Below are 17,473 nucleotides of genomic sequence, written 5' to 3' on the forward strand. Positions count from 1 at the left end.
ACTTAGCAGTGTTATGAGATTTCCACTGAGCCATAGGCTAACTGAAAGCAAATCTATTTTCAGAGAATTCATTTGAGAAATTCCACATTTCAGACTGCTTCATCAGCGGTCTCCTGAGCTAAGGAAGTCATACAGTCACTCAGACTAAAAGCAACCATGGATCCCAGGCACTGGGAGGGAACCAAATAACATCTTCTGCTACAGCCTGTTTCAAGGAGTTGGTCTCATAGCAATAATACAGGAGACAGTAGGTTGCCCAGAGCCTTACCATTGCCCACTTGCTTTATAGGCCCATACAGCTGCTTTCCTACTTTGATTTACATTCAGTTGAGAGAATCACAACAACTTAGGATGGAATGGTCCTAGGGCAGAAGGGATCTGCTCAAAGCAAACCTACTTTCAAACTTAGATCAGGTTGTTAAGGTCATTGTCAAGGTTTGAATACTGAGTTAAATTAAAATGTTAACTGAAGAGCTGAACTCCTGCCACAAACTTCTAAATCACTGGTAGGAAGAGAAACAATTTTCTGATGCACCAAAGACTTCAGATAAGTCTAATTCTCCAGCTTTGTCCTGTGATCATCAGATATCCTCATCATTTAGCCAACAATACACTTGCACTAAGCATTCCAAGTCCCACACAGCCTCTTCAGCCTCCTACTGTCTACCAACTGCTTTTGCTTTTAGGCTATCACATGTGCTGTGAGCGTTACTGTGTGTTTTCCAGACTTCCCAGGGGAAGAGAGAGCAGAACCACCCACCCACACTCACCCTAAACATTTCATGCAAAGCTGGGAGAAAAACTCTCATGAAGTCACATCCAAGCCTCGTCAAAGTGGGTTTCCTTACAAATGGCTTCTCAAATACTCCAGCAAATCATCTTGTGTGTTCATGTCTGCTGCTCCCAGATACAACATGTGGAATAACAACTCCAAAGAAAGGAACTTGTAAGGGACATATTAAATACTCCTTACAGCTATAAATCCATAACCAAAACAGTTTAATATTCCAAATCAATAACAGACTCTAAGAGTATTTGAAAAAGGAAAAAATATTGCAAGAAGATAGAATTGAAAACAATACAACTTCAAACCACCCACTTCATTTATTATGAGACAACCACATGCTTGGCACTTTTCATACAGAAAGGATGAACCCCAAAGGGCTTTCATAGCTTGGATCAGACAATACAAAACCAAAAACCCACACTCAGACAACACAATGGTGTGATCTTCATCTGGTGCATTGTATCACTAAATGAGACCAGATGAAGATCCATTTTCTCTCTTCTTTAGGGAATATCTATCTTCCTCTGAATATCTCCATGCATATCTCCTACTTTAAAGTAGGAACCTGAAGAAATGAACACTCTTCTACAGCTGGAATTGCAGAACTCCTATCTAAATACAATGGATGTAATGCAGCCTCCTGCTCTTAGAGCCTCCATATGAAGCCCTAAGTGCACAGAAAAGACCTCAGGGTTTTGGAAGAAAAGCCTTGCCAGTTCACTTTAGCTGAGAAATAACTGCCTCTCCATCTTAACCAAGCTGAAACTACACTTTACAGTGCAAAAACACAGAACAAAGCAACCCAGGAACTTTCACTCACTTCAGAAAGTTTTCGCCCAAAGTAAGGAAGACTACAGGTTTTATATATGCATCCATCTTCTGATTCATCCCTGGTAGGCTAAGGTAATTATATCAAAAGCTGCAAAAGCACCTTAGATTCCTCCAGCAGATTTAATATATTTTTTATATAAACACACATATGAATTTATATTATGCATATGAATTAATTTTTATATTTATAGTTTTAACAGGAGGATGAATCCAAGTTATAGGATGAATTGCACTCTCTGGAAGCTAGAACTGTAGATGGATTTCAAGTAGGGTTTATAGCAGTGATACAGCCTGGTTTTGGGTTGGAAATTTTGCTTAGAGCTCTGCAGGAGTCTGAAGGCAGGTGTGGGCATGGGGGTGGAGGACAGAAGTATCTTACTTTATATCCAGCTGCACAATATCAAGCTATACTATTTATGGTGACATTTTGCTGACAATGCAAACCTCAAGGGCAAAGCACAAAGAGAAACTCTCAAAGAAAGGAAAAAAAAAAAAAACAACCACCCAAACCTGACATGTAGAAATTATCTTTATTAAGGTTAGACAGCCAGCATGGGACCAAAGTGGGAGTTTGTGAAATTGAGCTGCAAATGGCATAAAAAGATTGCAGTAAAACTACTAAAAGTTAAAGTCTGTCTATGGCTAGCATTCCCCAGGGCATTCTGAAGCCTAATGTAGGGCTGGGCGCAGCCCTCACATTAGGAAAAGGGAACTGAACACAAGGTGATGCAGCAGTCTTTGCTGCTGCTTTGTGGGAGAGGTGTAAACCTTCTCTAGAAGAGCATCTGGGGCACCCTGCACCTGGACTGCAGCTTCACTGGTTTCAGCACTGATCTGTGACCCGAGTCCAAAGGACTTGGACTCCTCAGTGACTGTGTAATGCACAGCAGTATCTTCCATTACATCCTTTCTGCTCCTCGCAGTAAGCTCTCCCAAGTCTGGAAACTTCACCACAGAATCCATTCTTACAAGGATACCCTAAAAGACAGATAGGCGCAGCAAGGAAAAAGAATGAACAGCGCTTAAGCTGAAAATATATTCAGATTTTTAAGACTGTATTGGAAAAAAAGTGGAGGAGAAAAAGGGAAAGGAAGGGGGGGAAAGAGAAATGTTGTATGCAGCTAAGACATGTACATGTAGTGCAGGGAAAAGGTGTGAGAGGATGGCATGGGCAGAACATTGCCACAAAGTTTCCTAACTTTGCTACTCTTTCTTTCAGGTAGAGATAAATGCATTTATATACACACATAATAATGACAAGTTCTTTGAAATTATACTACAATTTAGATCAAAGATTTTTAGAACCAAGGAGTTTCCTGACTTATTCTCATATTCAGTTTACTAAGTTTTTTTTACTCATCAGGTAGATGAAAAATGTAATTGACAGATATTAAAAAAAATAATTGCAAGGGATGGAATCACAAGGAAATTCTCCTTTCTGCATATTGGGTGTTACAGTGTATGGTTCAGATAAATTTTCCTCAGAATTTGTAAAGCCTATTTTGCTACTGTGGAGAAGTCTTCCTCTAGATCCATTTCCCATAATAGAAAAAGTATAATCAATTTAAGGATTATAAACACGCACTCTTTTTTTCAGGTGTCATAAATGCCTCTTTCCGGAAAGTTGCAGTGTGCTGAATATTGCTTCGCTACTTGATTTTGAATATTCTCACCTGAGCAGCATAAGCACAATCAACTCAAGTCAGCTATTCTAGGGCACAACTAAAATCAGAAGAGTACAAAATAACCCCAAAATACCTAGGAGAGCTCATCACAGCTTTTAGGATTTTTTTATTTTGTTTTTTTTGTCTGGCAAGAGGCTGAATGATACAGATAGTCCAGTTTGACTGTACTTTGGAAAGAGATTTGCTACCAGTTTTTCCCTCAAAGAAACACAGAAGTGAAAAAAACCTAACTTGTTTAACTCAGCAAGATGTGTGTGCTTCCTACTAAAATCTGCTCAACTGAAGGCTTACAAATTGGTCTCTGAAGGCACAAAAGGCCATAAAAAGAAAACAATTTGACATGCTTTCCAATAGTAATAAGTCTAAGAACTTGTAGGGTTGTACAGAAGGCAATAAGCTATTGCCTGCACAAGGAGGCCTCATTCTTAGAAACACAGACTGCATCCAAAGCAATGTGTGCCAAAGCAGTGCAATACCTGCATTTTCTACCCTTTTAGGGATCCCAATATGAACTCATTTACAGGCAAAATAATTGAGCTGACAAGTTTTTCTTTCCATATAGTTATTTGACCAGTAATTAATGAGATTATGTACTTTAGTATCAGCTTCTGGTAAAAGAGCACTGACATCAGAAATTTTACCATTTACAAATAACTACATCTGAAAACATGGTCTAGTGCTTGATCTAAATTCCTGCAAAACATAACTAGTAAGATATATAGAGCTAATTTTACAGAAAGGAATTACAGAAGTGGATTATATGTTTTATGTAAGTCTAAATTTCAGATGATGGTGAGACATGAAGATTATCCTAAACAAAACCAGAATAAAGTACCTGAACTGGGGGAGGATGCCATCATTTGCATTCTGTCTACATATGGCTTTACTTATAATTCAATATGGTATGAGGGGAAGTTCATACTACAGAGAAAGAGGCAATCTAAAACATGTAGTACTAGTGTTTTGGGTAGAGGGTCAGGGTGCCATCAGTGGTGACTGGTTAATGATACTTCTGATGCAAATTAAGACAACCACATCTCTCATTGACCATTCTGTACTGATTAATGGCAAGGTAGAAGACAGCTGAGACCTGAGAACACATTAACATTTTCCAACAAAGCAGCCTTCATTCCTTGCAAATAGCTACTCCACAAATAAGAGTGAAGCATTCACCATAGCTGCTAGCTGAAGCTACTCCTTTACATCAAATCATTGGTGATTTCTTTTTATGGGGAGTGGGTTCTGGAAATAATGTGTCATTTTCCAAATCATAGAATCATAGAATAGAATCATAGAATCACTTTGGTTGGAAAAGACCTTTAAGATCATTGAGTCCAACCTTTAACCTAACCCTGCCATCCCATCACTAAACCATGTCCCTAAGCAAATCTGCTATTAAGTCAGAAATTCCAGTTCATGCCGCAGCAGAAATTGGAGATTGCAGCGCATTGGTGACTTTTGAGTAGCAGAGTACAGGGGCTGTGTGGACTGCACGTACTGTAGCCTCCCAATTTTTACTGGTGTTGGGGTCAATACTTGAAACGAAAGACCACACGCAGCCATCTGGCAGAGACCTTTTACCAGCGGCAGATCTTCAGTAAGCAACCAATATCGTGCATAACCTTGTAGTATGGTATCTTTGATTTGTGCCTTGGTAACTTTGATTTGTTACTTGGTAGTTTTGAATCACTATTCAAATGATTGTGCTGTACAGCAAGAGAGTGAACCTTCCTATCAAACTTTGTTAAGTTGCACTTTTACAACATCGTATTAAACTCACTTTGCTAATTCCTTTGATAGTGGTTCTTTGAGTGATCTAAATCACCCATTCACAACAGTTTTTAGTACTAGTGGTTTCAGATACGAACCTAGAATGGCCAAAAGTGACCAAAGCAAGTATAGCTGCATAATACTGTGTGAACGCTCCTCTGTAGATACTACCCACAATCATGAAGTTCAATCCAGAACTGAATCTCCTTTGAGTACCGTGGAAGGTTAACAGGCAAGCTGTGCCCTGGCATATGACTTTAAATGCACAGACATACACATCTTCCCTCATTTCTTCAAGAAGGCTTGGTATCAGAAACAGGTAGAATGAGTTTTTTGGATACAATAGTGACTTTCTGCTACCACATTGGGAAAAAGTACTGTAGAAGACTATATCCAAGGTCTAACTAGCAAGATAAATGGACAATGACCAATCTTCATTTTTGCAAGTGACATTTGTTTACTTAAGACAGTCCACTTAAACTTGCCACCTTTGGAGCAGATCAGGAAGCTCTGACCTTCTGTTACTTTTAGAGGAGAAAGGGCATCTGAGATTAATGATTGTGAACAGTTGCCTCAACCTGCACTTCTTGACCTTCTAGTTCATGGTATTTTCACTTGCCATGTTACAAAGTGTAGAGCCCTTGCTTCCCAGGAAACTGAAAGGACCCAACATCAGCAAGACAGAGCTCTCTGGGGGCTTGCCCTGGATGGCTGACAGTGTTCTGCCAAGTGAGAAATTAGGACCTTTGTGGCTAAAATTAGATTACAAATTCTTCAGGGAACAGACAGCTTTCCTCTAAAGGGAAGCCTGCAACAAGCTTCTCTGTCACTGTAAAACAATGATGATAGGTGGAGTAGGTAGTAGGCTAGAGAGAGAGATGTCATCACTGTCATCTGACTGCCTGTGAGGGAAACTATGAATAGCATTGGACAGTTAAGGTTTCAAGTAATTGAAAGTATCTACAATGTAATGAATAGACATCTGGCAACAGTATCCTGTTCCAGTTAGCACATCATTTTGGATAGCTGGAGTCCAGCTAACTGAGGTTGCACTATAAATGCATTATAAAGATTTTCCAGCCTGCAGCTCCTTTAACTCTGGAGGTCTTCAAGATTCTTATATCAAATCCACTGCTTTAAAACAAAACAAAACAAAACAAAAAAAAGTGTAATATAGTGAATCCAACCAACATATTAAATGCATTAAAGCCTGAATCTTCCTGCCAAGGGTGACTGGTCCAGGAGATGGAATGTGTGGTTCTCTAAGACAGCTACAAATAGATCCTCTCCCACCAGAGCTAAAAAAGCCAGCCGAGTTGGCCAGCAAAAATCTAAAGCAGACATTAGTTACAGCAGCCTGCACCTTCCCTCCACTTGCAAGCTCTGTGTACCAGCAGGAAGAAGAATGGAGAGAGCACCAAAGACAACTGAGCCTAGGCTGCTCTTACGCACTTCCTGAACTACTGCTAGCTCAGAGGCACTGTAACTAATTTGTTGCTATTAACTTCCATGTGTGATGCATTTCAACCAAAAGCAACACAGATGCAAAGCACCCAACTGATTGGTTTGACTGAGGTTTTCTTTAATTACATGGTAAGAAAGATAATTTCCACCCCCCAAGGAAAGAAAGGCAGCAAATGCAACCTCAGAAGGACCATCATCAGGGTTTCAATCTGCCATCTTCAGTGTTGAAATCTAAACCTTCTCTTTCAGCTTCTGTTAGGTGGACTTACATATAAAGACTGATGTTCTCACAGCATGACTTGCACATTTGGGAAATAAAACTAACCAACATACTCACCACACCTTTCTTCCTTAACATTTATTATTAACATGCTATTGGGGCTATCTTTGTTTCTGACTGTCTGTTTCCTTCCTAGAGCAGCAAAACTTTTCCACCACACCACTCCTGCAGGAATTCCTCTTTTGCAAGCTTCATAACAGTGACAGAACTTATCAATTCACTTGGCCATCATTCTGCCAGTGACAAAATATCCAGTGTATACATGAGCCTCTGATGTACTGCCCCTCTCACTGGTTTGTCAGAAATTTGAAGACCTTGAATGGAGAAGTGTGACATAGAAATTGATAGGAGCAGGTCTTCTTCACTTTCTAATGCAATATGAAACATTTCCTACAAGCTCTGGAAAACCTTGAACTACTAAGTTTTAAGACATTAATACTACTATGTGCTTTACAGATATTTGAAGACATCCTGAAAGATTTCAGTAATACATTTTGTATTCTAAGTAACCTAAAAAGTTTTAAAAATCCCTTAAAACATTTCCATGACAGCTTTTCTTCCAGCTCAAAGAAAAACAAAAAAAACAACATAAAAACACCAACAAAAAACCCAAAACAAACATGTAAAAGATTCACAATGGGACAGCATATGATTTTAACTTGTTAACATTCTCTTCAGAAATCACACATTTGTACACTACTTATAAGAAAGTTGTGCCATATACATGCTGATAAAAATCCTTAAATCAGTTACATTGTGTTCTTGAGTAAACAGTAGATAAATACATAATTCACATCTACATGTGTACCAGTAATTATGTACATGCACACAGAGTTTATTGGTGAGCTACTACAATCAGGACAAGAATAGTACCTTCTTTTTGCTGCAGTAAATCTGCCATTTCTTCTCCGGAGGGAGTGCAAACATAGCCTCTCTGTTCTTGTCTGTGAGATCCAATTCATCCTGAAGATGTGGAGAAAAAAAGACAACAGGAAAAAAAAAACAACAGTCAACAGCTGCATCAGTAATTTCTAATAGGTTAAGAGTAATCTGGACCAGGTATGTTGACTAGCCCTCAATCAAAAGGCATAGGACTCAGTAGCTCCCAAAGACTCCAAGGATTTTTGGTTTCCTAATTTTTGCCTTGCTACTGCAAGTTCTCTCTGTCAGAGCAGCACCTATCAGGATAGGCAGCCTAAACAACTCCCGTGTCAAACTTCTATTACTAATGATTAGTCAAGGACAGGAAAGATCACATGAAAGGCACAAAGTGAAAAACTCAAAGCACTAGCTCCTTATGACTCTTAGAGAAAGGCTAAAAATTCAATACACCTTTTTCCTGACCTGCAGTATCAGCTTGGTCTCTTGGTCTTCCATAGGAGAACGGTGAAATCAGTGTATCTTTTAAACATTTGGTCTTCCATAGAAGGAGAACGGTGAAATCAGTGTATCTTTTAAACAAAGGTCATGAGACAGTTGTCTAATGGCAGTAATTTCAACAGCAACCTACAGGTTGAAATATTTGTCCAGGTGTTTGCCCTTGGAACCATACAGTCCTCATCAAAAGACAACCAGCGTTTCAGACATAAAGGATGTATCTCCACACAGTATCACATCAAGTTGACCAGACCAGCAAATTCAGTTTCTGTTAAGAAAAGCGAGTTCAGTGGAACATACCCTTTTAGAGCCTTGGCAACCTTACATTTGTAAAATGAAGGATAATGCTATGATCTAAAACTGACTCCCAACTCTGTCACAAGCTCCCTCTGGATACACGACTGAATTCCTCAGCTTTGGTTTCTCTTCTGCAGAAGGTGGGTAACAATAGACTCTCTTCCAATACAACATGCTTCTAAAATCAAAGCAGAGACTGCTACTTGCTCTGTGTTTATTCAGCACTGACCAGAACAGGGCTCCAAACACAGCTGCCAGTTTCAGGTGCTAATGGGAATTAAACAAATAAGAACGGTCTTCATAGCAAGCAGCCTGCATGAGCAGGGACCAAGATGTCTAAATGAGAGTTTCAGAAATATAAAGACAAGCTTCCAATAACGTTGCAATGAATCTGTTTTGGCAGGGTTTTCTTTTTCCTATATATTTGAAAGCGTTTGGAAAAGGAAGTGTCCAGGGGTCCAATATCAAGATGACATTGCAGCACTAAGAACGCTGCACAGGCAGATTCTGGCACTCAAACTAACCCAGCCAAAGCAGAGACAATACCTCTTTAACTCAGCCCAACAATGGCTCATTTGGAAAGCATTCAGGGCTGGGAAACTTGTGAAAACAGTGAGCTAAATTGCACACTGAGCCTGGTAGCGGCTGCTGACAGATTTAAAAGCCCATAGAGATTTCAGCTGCAAAAAGGTACAAAAGAAATGCAAACAGTAACAAGGCGAGGTCAGTGCCAGCAGCCTAAGGTAGAAGAAGCTGGAGGTTTTTTTAAACAAGAAAAAGTTTAAAGGGAAAAAAACAAAACCAAAACAAAACACCCCAACCAAAAAATTTTAGCTGTGCAAAAAGAGTGCAAACCATGTGGAAATGTTTAGGGTGAGTTTCCAAACAAGGGGGCAGCCAAGCAAGGCAAGGAGTTTTATCCTCGCTACACACAATTAGAAAGCTCAGGCCAGGATCACATTCTTGGGGGGAGAGAGAGAGTGAAACTACATGTAAGGTCTTAAGACAAGCGAAGGAATGCTGTTGGAGGTCAAGCATGTGGGAGGGAAAGGAGGGGCAGACAGGGAATCAGAAATGCCAGATTTGGAAGAACCACCAAAGAGGCCAGAATACACATCTGAAATGAGCTGGCTGGGCTCAGCTAAATTCTTAGAAAAAATATGATTGTTTTATTGAACTGCTTAATGATCTTAGCCTTTTTTTTTTTTTTTCTTTTTTCAATAAAGAGCAACTAACTTGATTTTCTAATCCATACTGCTCTTTCTAAAGTTTGGTGGAAGATCAAACAAGCAGCAAAATCTCTTCCCAGAAGCTGTGCACAAAACTGAACGAAGATCTCGACCAATATAGTTTAAGACAACCATTTCATCAAAAGAACACTCCTATTGACTGAAACCACCCAGAGGGCAGAATGCTGACACTTAGAGGCTTCTAGACACTGCCTTGGACACTGGCAGTACCAGTGACATAAAAAGTACTCTGCCTTCAACGGGGCAATAAGAATATGCAACTTCCAGTCATGTAATTTTGCATCCTGATTAGCATGACATTCTTTTCAGGACAGAAGCCTATAAAGGTAGTTTGAAAGGATTGAAGATCCGGTGGGAAAAAAGTGCATCCACACCCTACTTTGTTGTGACTCAGGAGGGTAGATTAAGCCAGAAGAATATTAGAAGTCACCACATTTGCTCAGGTAACATAGTTAGAAGGAAACTGTTCAGGGTTCCAGGCATAACGTGATCACCAGAGACAGACCCAATTACACCTGACTGGAAAATAGCACACAGAGGATGGATTACCCTTCCTTTTGAAACAGCTAGTATTTGTCTTTGTTATGAGGCACAATGCTGGGTTCTAACCCCCAGGTCAGATGGGCAGGTAGCAAGCATGAATATTCAGCAGGGCAAGACAGCTTCTCCATGATGCAAAGCAGCAGTCAAGCTCTTCAACACCTTTTCCTGAAGTTAGTTAGTGTGCTCCTTCATTGAGAGGAAGAAAGGGGAGGGAGGAACTGAGAAGGACTACATATCCCCATCTACCTATACCATTAGCCAAATCCCACCCTATAAAGAACCAAGGAACACCTGTAAAATACAAGAGACATGAGCCCTTCTTCTGGAACCCTCCAAATCCTCTTGCTTTTCCCATCCACATCCCCTTTCTATAAAAGAAGATCAGAAGACCACCGTGACTGCACAGGAAACCCCTGGATCTAGCTAAGAAAGAAGATCCTGGGTCAGGCAGACCATTTGCCTATTCTGACTCAGGATCCTAACACACAGCACATAAGGAAACTTGCTGCCTTGGAGGGAAGCAGGAGGAATGACAGAAAGAATAAATTTCAGAAGGGTAATTTGGTCCATGAATAGGTCATTCTGACCCAACAACAGAGGCAGATCTGTCAATATGTAGAACTTCAGACCCTAAAGTAAGCTCAGTGACAGCAATCAGCTATTGAAGGAGAAAGGAATTGCAAGGTTGGCAGGAAAGGGGAAGAACTGCAAACTCTGAATGCAGTCATCAAAACTGGGGTTGGAGCCAGGCTAAGGAAGCCGACGTGACTGAATGCCCAGGGAGTAAATGTAAAGGGCAAGAAAAAAGGGTCAGTCAGAACAAAGTGGGGAAAACGCCCTCCTCCATCACCTGTGCCAGTTTCCCAACAGAAATATAATAACTTTTCTTCTATGCCTTGGATGGGAGGCTCAGTTCCAGCAATTCATGCCAGCATGACCCTGCACAATGGCGCTCACCCTCCTGGCTCTTAAAAATACTTGAAGTTGCAAGTGTTCTCATGAAACACAGATTAAAAAGACATTTGTCAGGCTGGCCTGAGGGAGATATAAAGTACCTCCAGTTAATAACATTGCTTACATTTCTCTCCTTTATCTATTTCCTATTTTATTTTATTTACTGAGAGAGGGATACATTCAGTTAATTTCACCTTCATGTGGGCATTTTTTTTAATTTCACATACTGAATTTCAATGATACAACATTTAAAATGTACTGGAGCTGGATTTGTGGTTCAAATATTTCCAGTCCAGTTCTCAGGCCAAAAGGGAAGATGGCCTCCATTCAAAATGGCTACAACCCAAGGAAATAAGAGACAGAGAGAAAGGGAACAAGAAGGAAGAATGGGTAGGAAATGTAAAACCAGGATTTTGTGGGATTTAAAATCCCTTGTTTTGGGGAACATTCATCAATGTGTGAAAGCTGGATTTGATGTTAGGTAGCCATTGGCTTGATAATGATATCACTCAAAGCCCCGGAAGAGCTGAACAGAAAATAATTTTTCACCTAGACTAGGCAGCACTTTTCTTAGTGACATGAAATGAAATTTATATATATATATAAAGTAGTATTTTGGGAATGTAGAAGAGTGGTTCAGCTGGAGAGAGAACCACTAAAGGCAAACCTTTAATGCCTACCAACATCTCTGTACTGAAATGTGTATTGCATCTCCACCATTCAGTCACCCATGGCAAGGTGGAACAGAACCACAGGATAGCTGCTCCTTCACCAGTATACTTCATTTGGCCTTGCAAGAAAACTTATGCAGTCCATATAAATTTTGGAATTTAAATGGGAAAAAGCTGAAATAGTTTGAAAGGCAGACTTAGTAAGATACTCAAAGACACAATGAGACTTCCCATTTTCAACATACTGATGCAGAAGATAGAGCAGGGGTAGGATGGAAACCTCAATACTATAAGTACACAGATTATCAGGGCTTCAGGGCTCCAGCACCTCTTGGCTTCAAGTCAGAATTCTGGAGACCAAGATTCCCAAACTTGATTCTCCAGGGATATTTGGACACTCACAAGACATATCCTCAGTTCCAGTTTCTTATACTACTTGTCCCAGTTCCACTAGCTGCCGGACTTGCTGGTCACCAGGGAGCTTCCCACTGACTTAAGGTCAGAGAGCTGCTTTATTTTGTAAAAGACAAAACCCAACAACCCAAAACAATGAACCAACCTTCAGAGGCTGGTGGGGTTGGTTTTCAGGTTGGGTTTTTTTGGGTTTGGTGTGGTTTTTTTTGTTGTTTTTTTTGTTTTTTTTGTTGGTTGGTTTTTGGTTTTGTTCTGTTTTCATAAAAGTTTAATGATTCGTTCATAGCATTTCCAGCATGATGAAGCACAGAATTCTGCCATAGTATGTTTTGTTTACTGCAGGCAATAACTTGATTAATATGGGCATAACACATATGAGAGAGGAGATTTTGCTTATTTTCTTATGTTTAGTTGGATACCTGTCTTGTTTCATCAATTTCTTATAATTTCAGCTACAGATAGTTGAGTTACACTATTAATTTTTGTCTGTAGGTCACAGATTCTCTTACAGTGCTCTTGAAAGCACATCCTTTCTATGAGCATCCATCCCAGGCCTGTGTTTCACATTTAAAATCTTTTTTTACAACTGAGAGAAGTTAATGATATCTAAAAGCATATTCTCATTTTTAAATGTTTATTTCTGCCTACAAACATATTCAGGCAATTATTAAAGAATTATTAAAGAATGAAATCCTTTTACCATTCCCAGAGGGAACAGCTTTGGCATGAAATCAATCCTTATTTTATACCACAGAATCTAACACTAAGACTTAATACATTGGCAAATTGGCTTAATGACTTCTGCTGTTCAGAAATGCCTATTTTGAGACTGTCTGATTGCAGCTCTATTGCACTGTTTGGTTCTTTAGCAGTAAATGGGTACTCAAGCAAAAGGACAGACAGGTCTTAGCATCAACAGACACCATGGGAACCAAATCTTCAGATGGCACAAATTGGCAAAGCTCTCCAGAAAGGTTAAACTTTACTCTCCCTTGTTAAACTCAAAATGGAAACTTAAGAACTTCCAGAACAGATGAGACCAGCAGTTATCTGACCTGTGACCAGCACCAAAAGCTTGGGAGCACTGTACAAAAGCCCTGCAAGTACAAAGCCATAGATCAAACTGTAGACGGTCAAACACTTCCCTACTCCCTCCCTCAAAAAGCTGTCTGATTCTGTGATGCAGGTGAGCTAATGTCCCTTTCAAGATGAGGATAGCATTGGTATTTGCAAATATTTTTTTGCGAAGCTCCAAAGTTTTCTTTTTGCTCAATCACACCAGTTTTATCCTTAATGGTTCTTTGTGAGTCATTCAACGGGGAAAAAAACTGAGAAAGTAGGAATTATATGAAGATGCCTTTACACACTCTAGGCAACATCCATGATTGATGACTTTTTATTTGAATAACTTGCTTGCATACTCACCTCAAAAAATTAGGTTCCAAGGGTATGTTCATTTTTACACTATGACCTTGCACAGCATGAATTTTAGTTAGATGCACCGCTTTTATCTTGCTTCCTGTTCACATCCCCATTCCCTTTTTCCTTTCTCTTCCACACACCTGACTTTTATTTTTCTCCCCCTCTAATCTTTTTTTCTCATTCTCCTTGACCCTTTTTTCCTGTCATGCACAAATGCACTCTCCCTTATCCACCTCATCAACCTTTCTCTCTGTCTCTTAACAGCATCAAATGCACGCAAGTTACAAAGTTAAGTATAATACACTGTTGCCAGTATAAAAATTCCCTGTACAGTATGATAGCTGTTGCCTCTGGTTCCCAAAGGTAATTTATATAGTTGTCTGTCACCATGTTCCCAGAAGGGCCATATTCCTGTTCCACTGATGCTCCCAAGTGGCATAGCGCAGCTGACAGCATTATGCCCTGGATGAATTCATTTAAATCTTGTACAAAGTAAACAGTGATTAGGACACACCAGGTGATCCCATCCAGCATCAACTGGCAGGCCCCAGAGAAGGTTTGTGTTCATGTGCAATCACTTTGAGGGAATAGCTGATGGTGGGTTAATCAATGCTGAAGTACAACTCAAGATGACATGAGAAAATATGACACTGATGTGCCTGGGAACGTAGAGAAAGGGGAAGCAGTGGAAAGATACCAGGGAGGAGGTTGTCAGCAGCACACTACAAGCCTTTGCAATAAAGAATCCAATCTAGTATGGCTATTATAGCTTTAACAAGTGAACTGAGTAGGACCATGTTGCTAACATGTGACTTATACTGCCTGAAAGCTACACTTTTAAATTAATGCAGTCCTAGCAACCTTTATTTTTCAGTTCATGCTGCCTATGCCAGGTTCTGCTGGCAAATAAAAAACAGGTTAGTCTGGTGGCTCACATTTGAGCTGTGGGAGGGAGGTCAGGGAGGAGGTGAGACACTCATCACAGGTCAAGAGGCAGCTGTCCAAAAAGCTACTTCAAAGATAACTGCAGTGAAGGGTGGGGGCAGGGGGAGGGAAAGAAAAATAAAATCAATCTTCTTCAGATCTCAGTCTCTTTGCAAAGAGCTTATGAATCCTTCATGCAGAAGTGATAAACCTTCCCTATTTTATCACAGTGTCCACCTCCAGAGGACAGCATAGGATTGTTCCCCTACAGTTTTCCTTCCATTGCTTTGTTCAATCCAGCTCACCAGGCTGACACATAAGAGGCAGGCTGCTGGAAGAGCGCGTGTTCCAGTACAGAGGAGGTCGATAAGGCATTCTGAAAGACTGCCTGTCTGAACTGCCAGTGAATGAGGTTCATTCAACTGCACAAACTGCCTACACTCATGGACAAACTGGAGCAGCAAGCAGTGCAAAAAAAGTACTGCTCAGCAAAGCTCACGAAAAAAGAGAAACATTTCACGGGCTTTATCTAATACACAACTGCAAACACTGGAGTGTCATTGAAGCAGGCATCAAGAGGAGTGAGACAGAGCCTCCTTCCCTAGACAACAACCAGTTCCCATCCCTACCTTCTCAGGGCTGTGCCTGGCACAACTGCATGGCTGTACCTACAGCAGAACTTGATGGCAGATGCTCTTTCAACAGGCAACAGCACTGCCACTCGCACAGCCAGCACATCTCCAGATGCAGGACATTGGTTAAAAGTTCCCACTTCGGCACCTAATATATGTCCTGAGTCCACTGATAACCCATGAAGTAAAACAACCCCCAAAACAAATCCTTCCCTCCCCTCAAGCTCTCCTGTCCCATCCTAACCCTTGGAATTAAAAGCAGCCTTTGTAAAGCACACAAAAACAACACACCACATGATGCTGGGGAATAACACTTCGATCAGTTCCCCAATTGATAAGAATTAGGTGGGTCACTGCAAAACATCATTGGGTTTCCATGCATTTGCATACACATAGTATGTGTATGTGCAGATACATATGCCACTGGCACCTTATGTACATAAGAACTACACAGAAGACGCGTCCCATAACATCTGCCCATACCTACAATGTTTTATCATTACATTTGTGCATGATGAAACCACTACACATGAGTTGCTCACACAGCCTGCTGGCATTGGAAGCAATGTTTACACTTCAGCTACCGCCACAGTAGTACTACATAGTAGTAGTTTACTGACGGTAAAGCAGAAAAGCAGACAAACAAGAGGCTGTGATCCTTATTATACCCTTTTTCCTTCTTGCTTTTTCAGAAAGCTGCAGCTTTAAAACCCCTTCATTACTCTCTTAATTTTCAGTCATAATATAGTACAAGACAGAAAGCACTTGATGTTTAAATAATGGAAGATGTGTTTATCTTCTACCTTGCCAGTAAAGAAGTTATGCATTCTTAAGGCTCAGCAGCAGAGTAAGAAATTAATCCATCAAGGACACTGCTTTTTGGCAAAGAAATTTATCTCACAGAAAGTCAATTAACATCCCCCCCACCCCAACCACGCCCCCACTGTACTGCTTCCTTTTTTCCTCCTTAATTATTGATTAATTCCTCCTTTGCTCCTGTTTTTCTCCTACTTAAAGTTCTCTGTGACTTGACAGCATACAAGTACATAGAACCAGCAAGGCTTATGGTGGCAGTCCCCTTTCACAGGCCACTAGAAGCATCTGCTGCTCATTTTTCTGCCCTTCACAGGCAAACCACATGCATGAGACAACAATCTGCTGGGCCAAATAGAAAGAGAAAGAATGAAGAAAACCAGTACCTGCTTATGCAACAATACAAGCAGATGTTTAGAGAGAGATCATGACTTAGACACACATTCTCCTATTGCAGGGCTACAAGATGGGTAGAGCAAGAGGGATGCCCCATGGATATGGGTGGGCATATGAGGACAATAATTCAAACAGTTGACTATCATCACTGCTTTTTCTGTTAAGATGGGCTGCATGTCCGTATCAGTGAATTGGAATGAGCCCAATGAGAGGGGTGGGGATGAAAACTGAATAGTCAGGCTCATGCCTAATCTAAATCCCTGCTGCTGCAATTTAAGCCTATTACTTCCGGCCCTATCAACCACCGACATGGTGAGCAGATTTTTTCCTTCCTCTTGATAACAGTTTTCAAGCCTATTAAGGGCTGTTGTAATGTCCCCCCTCAGTCATCTTTCTCGAGGCTAAACAAGCCCAGCTCTTTCAGTCTTTCTTAGAGGTCACGTCCTCTTGGACCTCTCATTCCTCTACTAATTGACTTCCGGGCTCTCCCCAGTCAAAGTACATCTTTCTTGAAGTGCATTGTTCAAAAGTGAGGACAATGTTCCAGCTGAGACCTTATCAATGTTGAGTGCAAAGATTACTTCATGCATCTTCCAAACTGCATTCCTGGTTATATATTCCATATATAGAAAAAACTTTTTCCATTATATATAGACAATTACTTTTTTTTTTTTTTAAATAAAACCCCTCAAAACCTGCATGACTTACACTCATTCATGATCCTCTATAATCCCTATTTCCTTCTCTGAACAAGTGTACCCACCTGGCTGCTTCCCATCCTGAATTACTAGGCTTGCTCCTAGAAGGAACATGTTTTAACTGTCCCCATTGAATCCCATCCTTTTCCACACAATTTCTCCATCTTCTTTTAAGCTTGTCTTTTAACATATCCACAGTGTTTACAACCTAGTGGCATTTGGAAAGTTAATAGGTATGCTCTGTTTTCCACTATCTAGTCAATTA

General features: G+C 40.4%; 1 protein-coding gene across 3 annotated transcripts in view; it reads right to left on the reverse strand.

Moving 5' to 3' along the window:
* The window catches only part of DAAM2 (dishevelled associated activator of morphogenesis 2), a 202,438-nt gene that overhangs the window by 88,864 nt on the left and 96,101 nt on the right, over positions 1 to 17,473 (reverse strand). For all 3 annotated transcript variants that reach the window (XM_009641546.1, XM_009641545.2, XM_009641544.2), the window contains one exon: positions 7,691 to 7,780. In XM_009641546.1, the coding sequence (XP_009639841.1) occupies positions 7,691 to 7,780 (90 nt within the window). The remainder of the gene's footprint in view (positions 1 to 7,690; positions 7,781 to 17,473) is intronic.

The sequence above is a fragment of the Egretta garzetta genome, unplaced genomic scaffold, assembly GCF_000687185.1.
Source record: "Egretta garzetta isolate BGI_Z169 unplaced genomic scaffold, ASM68718v1 scaffold306, whole genome shotgun sequence".
Taxonomy (NCBI): domain Eukaryota; kingdom Metazoa; phylum Chordata; class Aves; order Pelecaniformes; family Ardeidae; genus Egretta; species Egretta garzetta.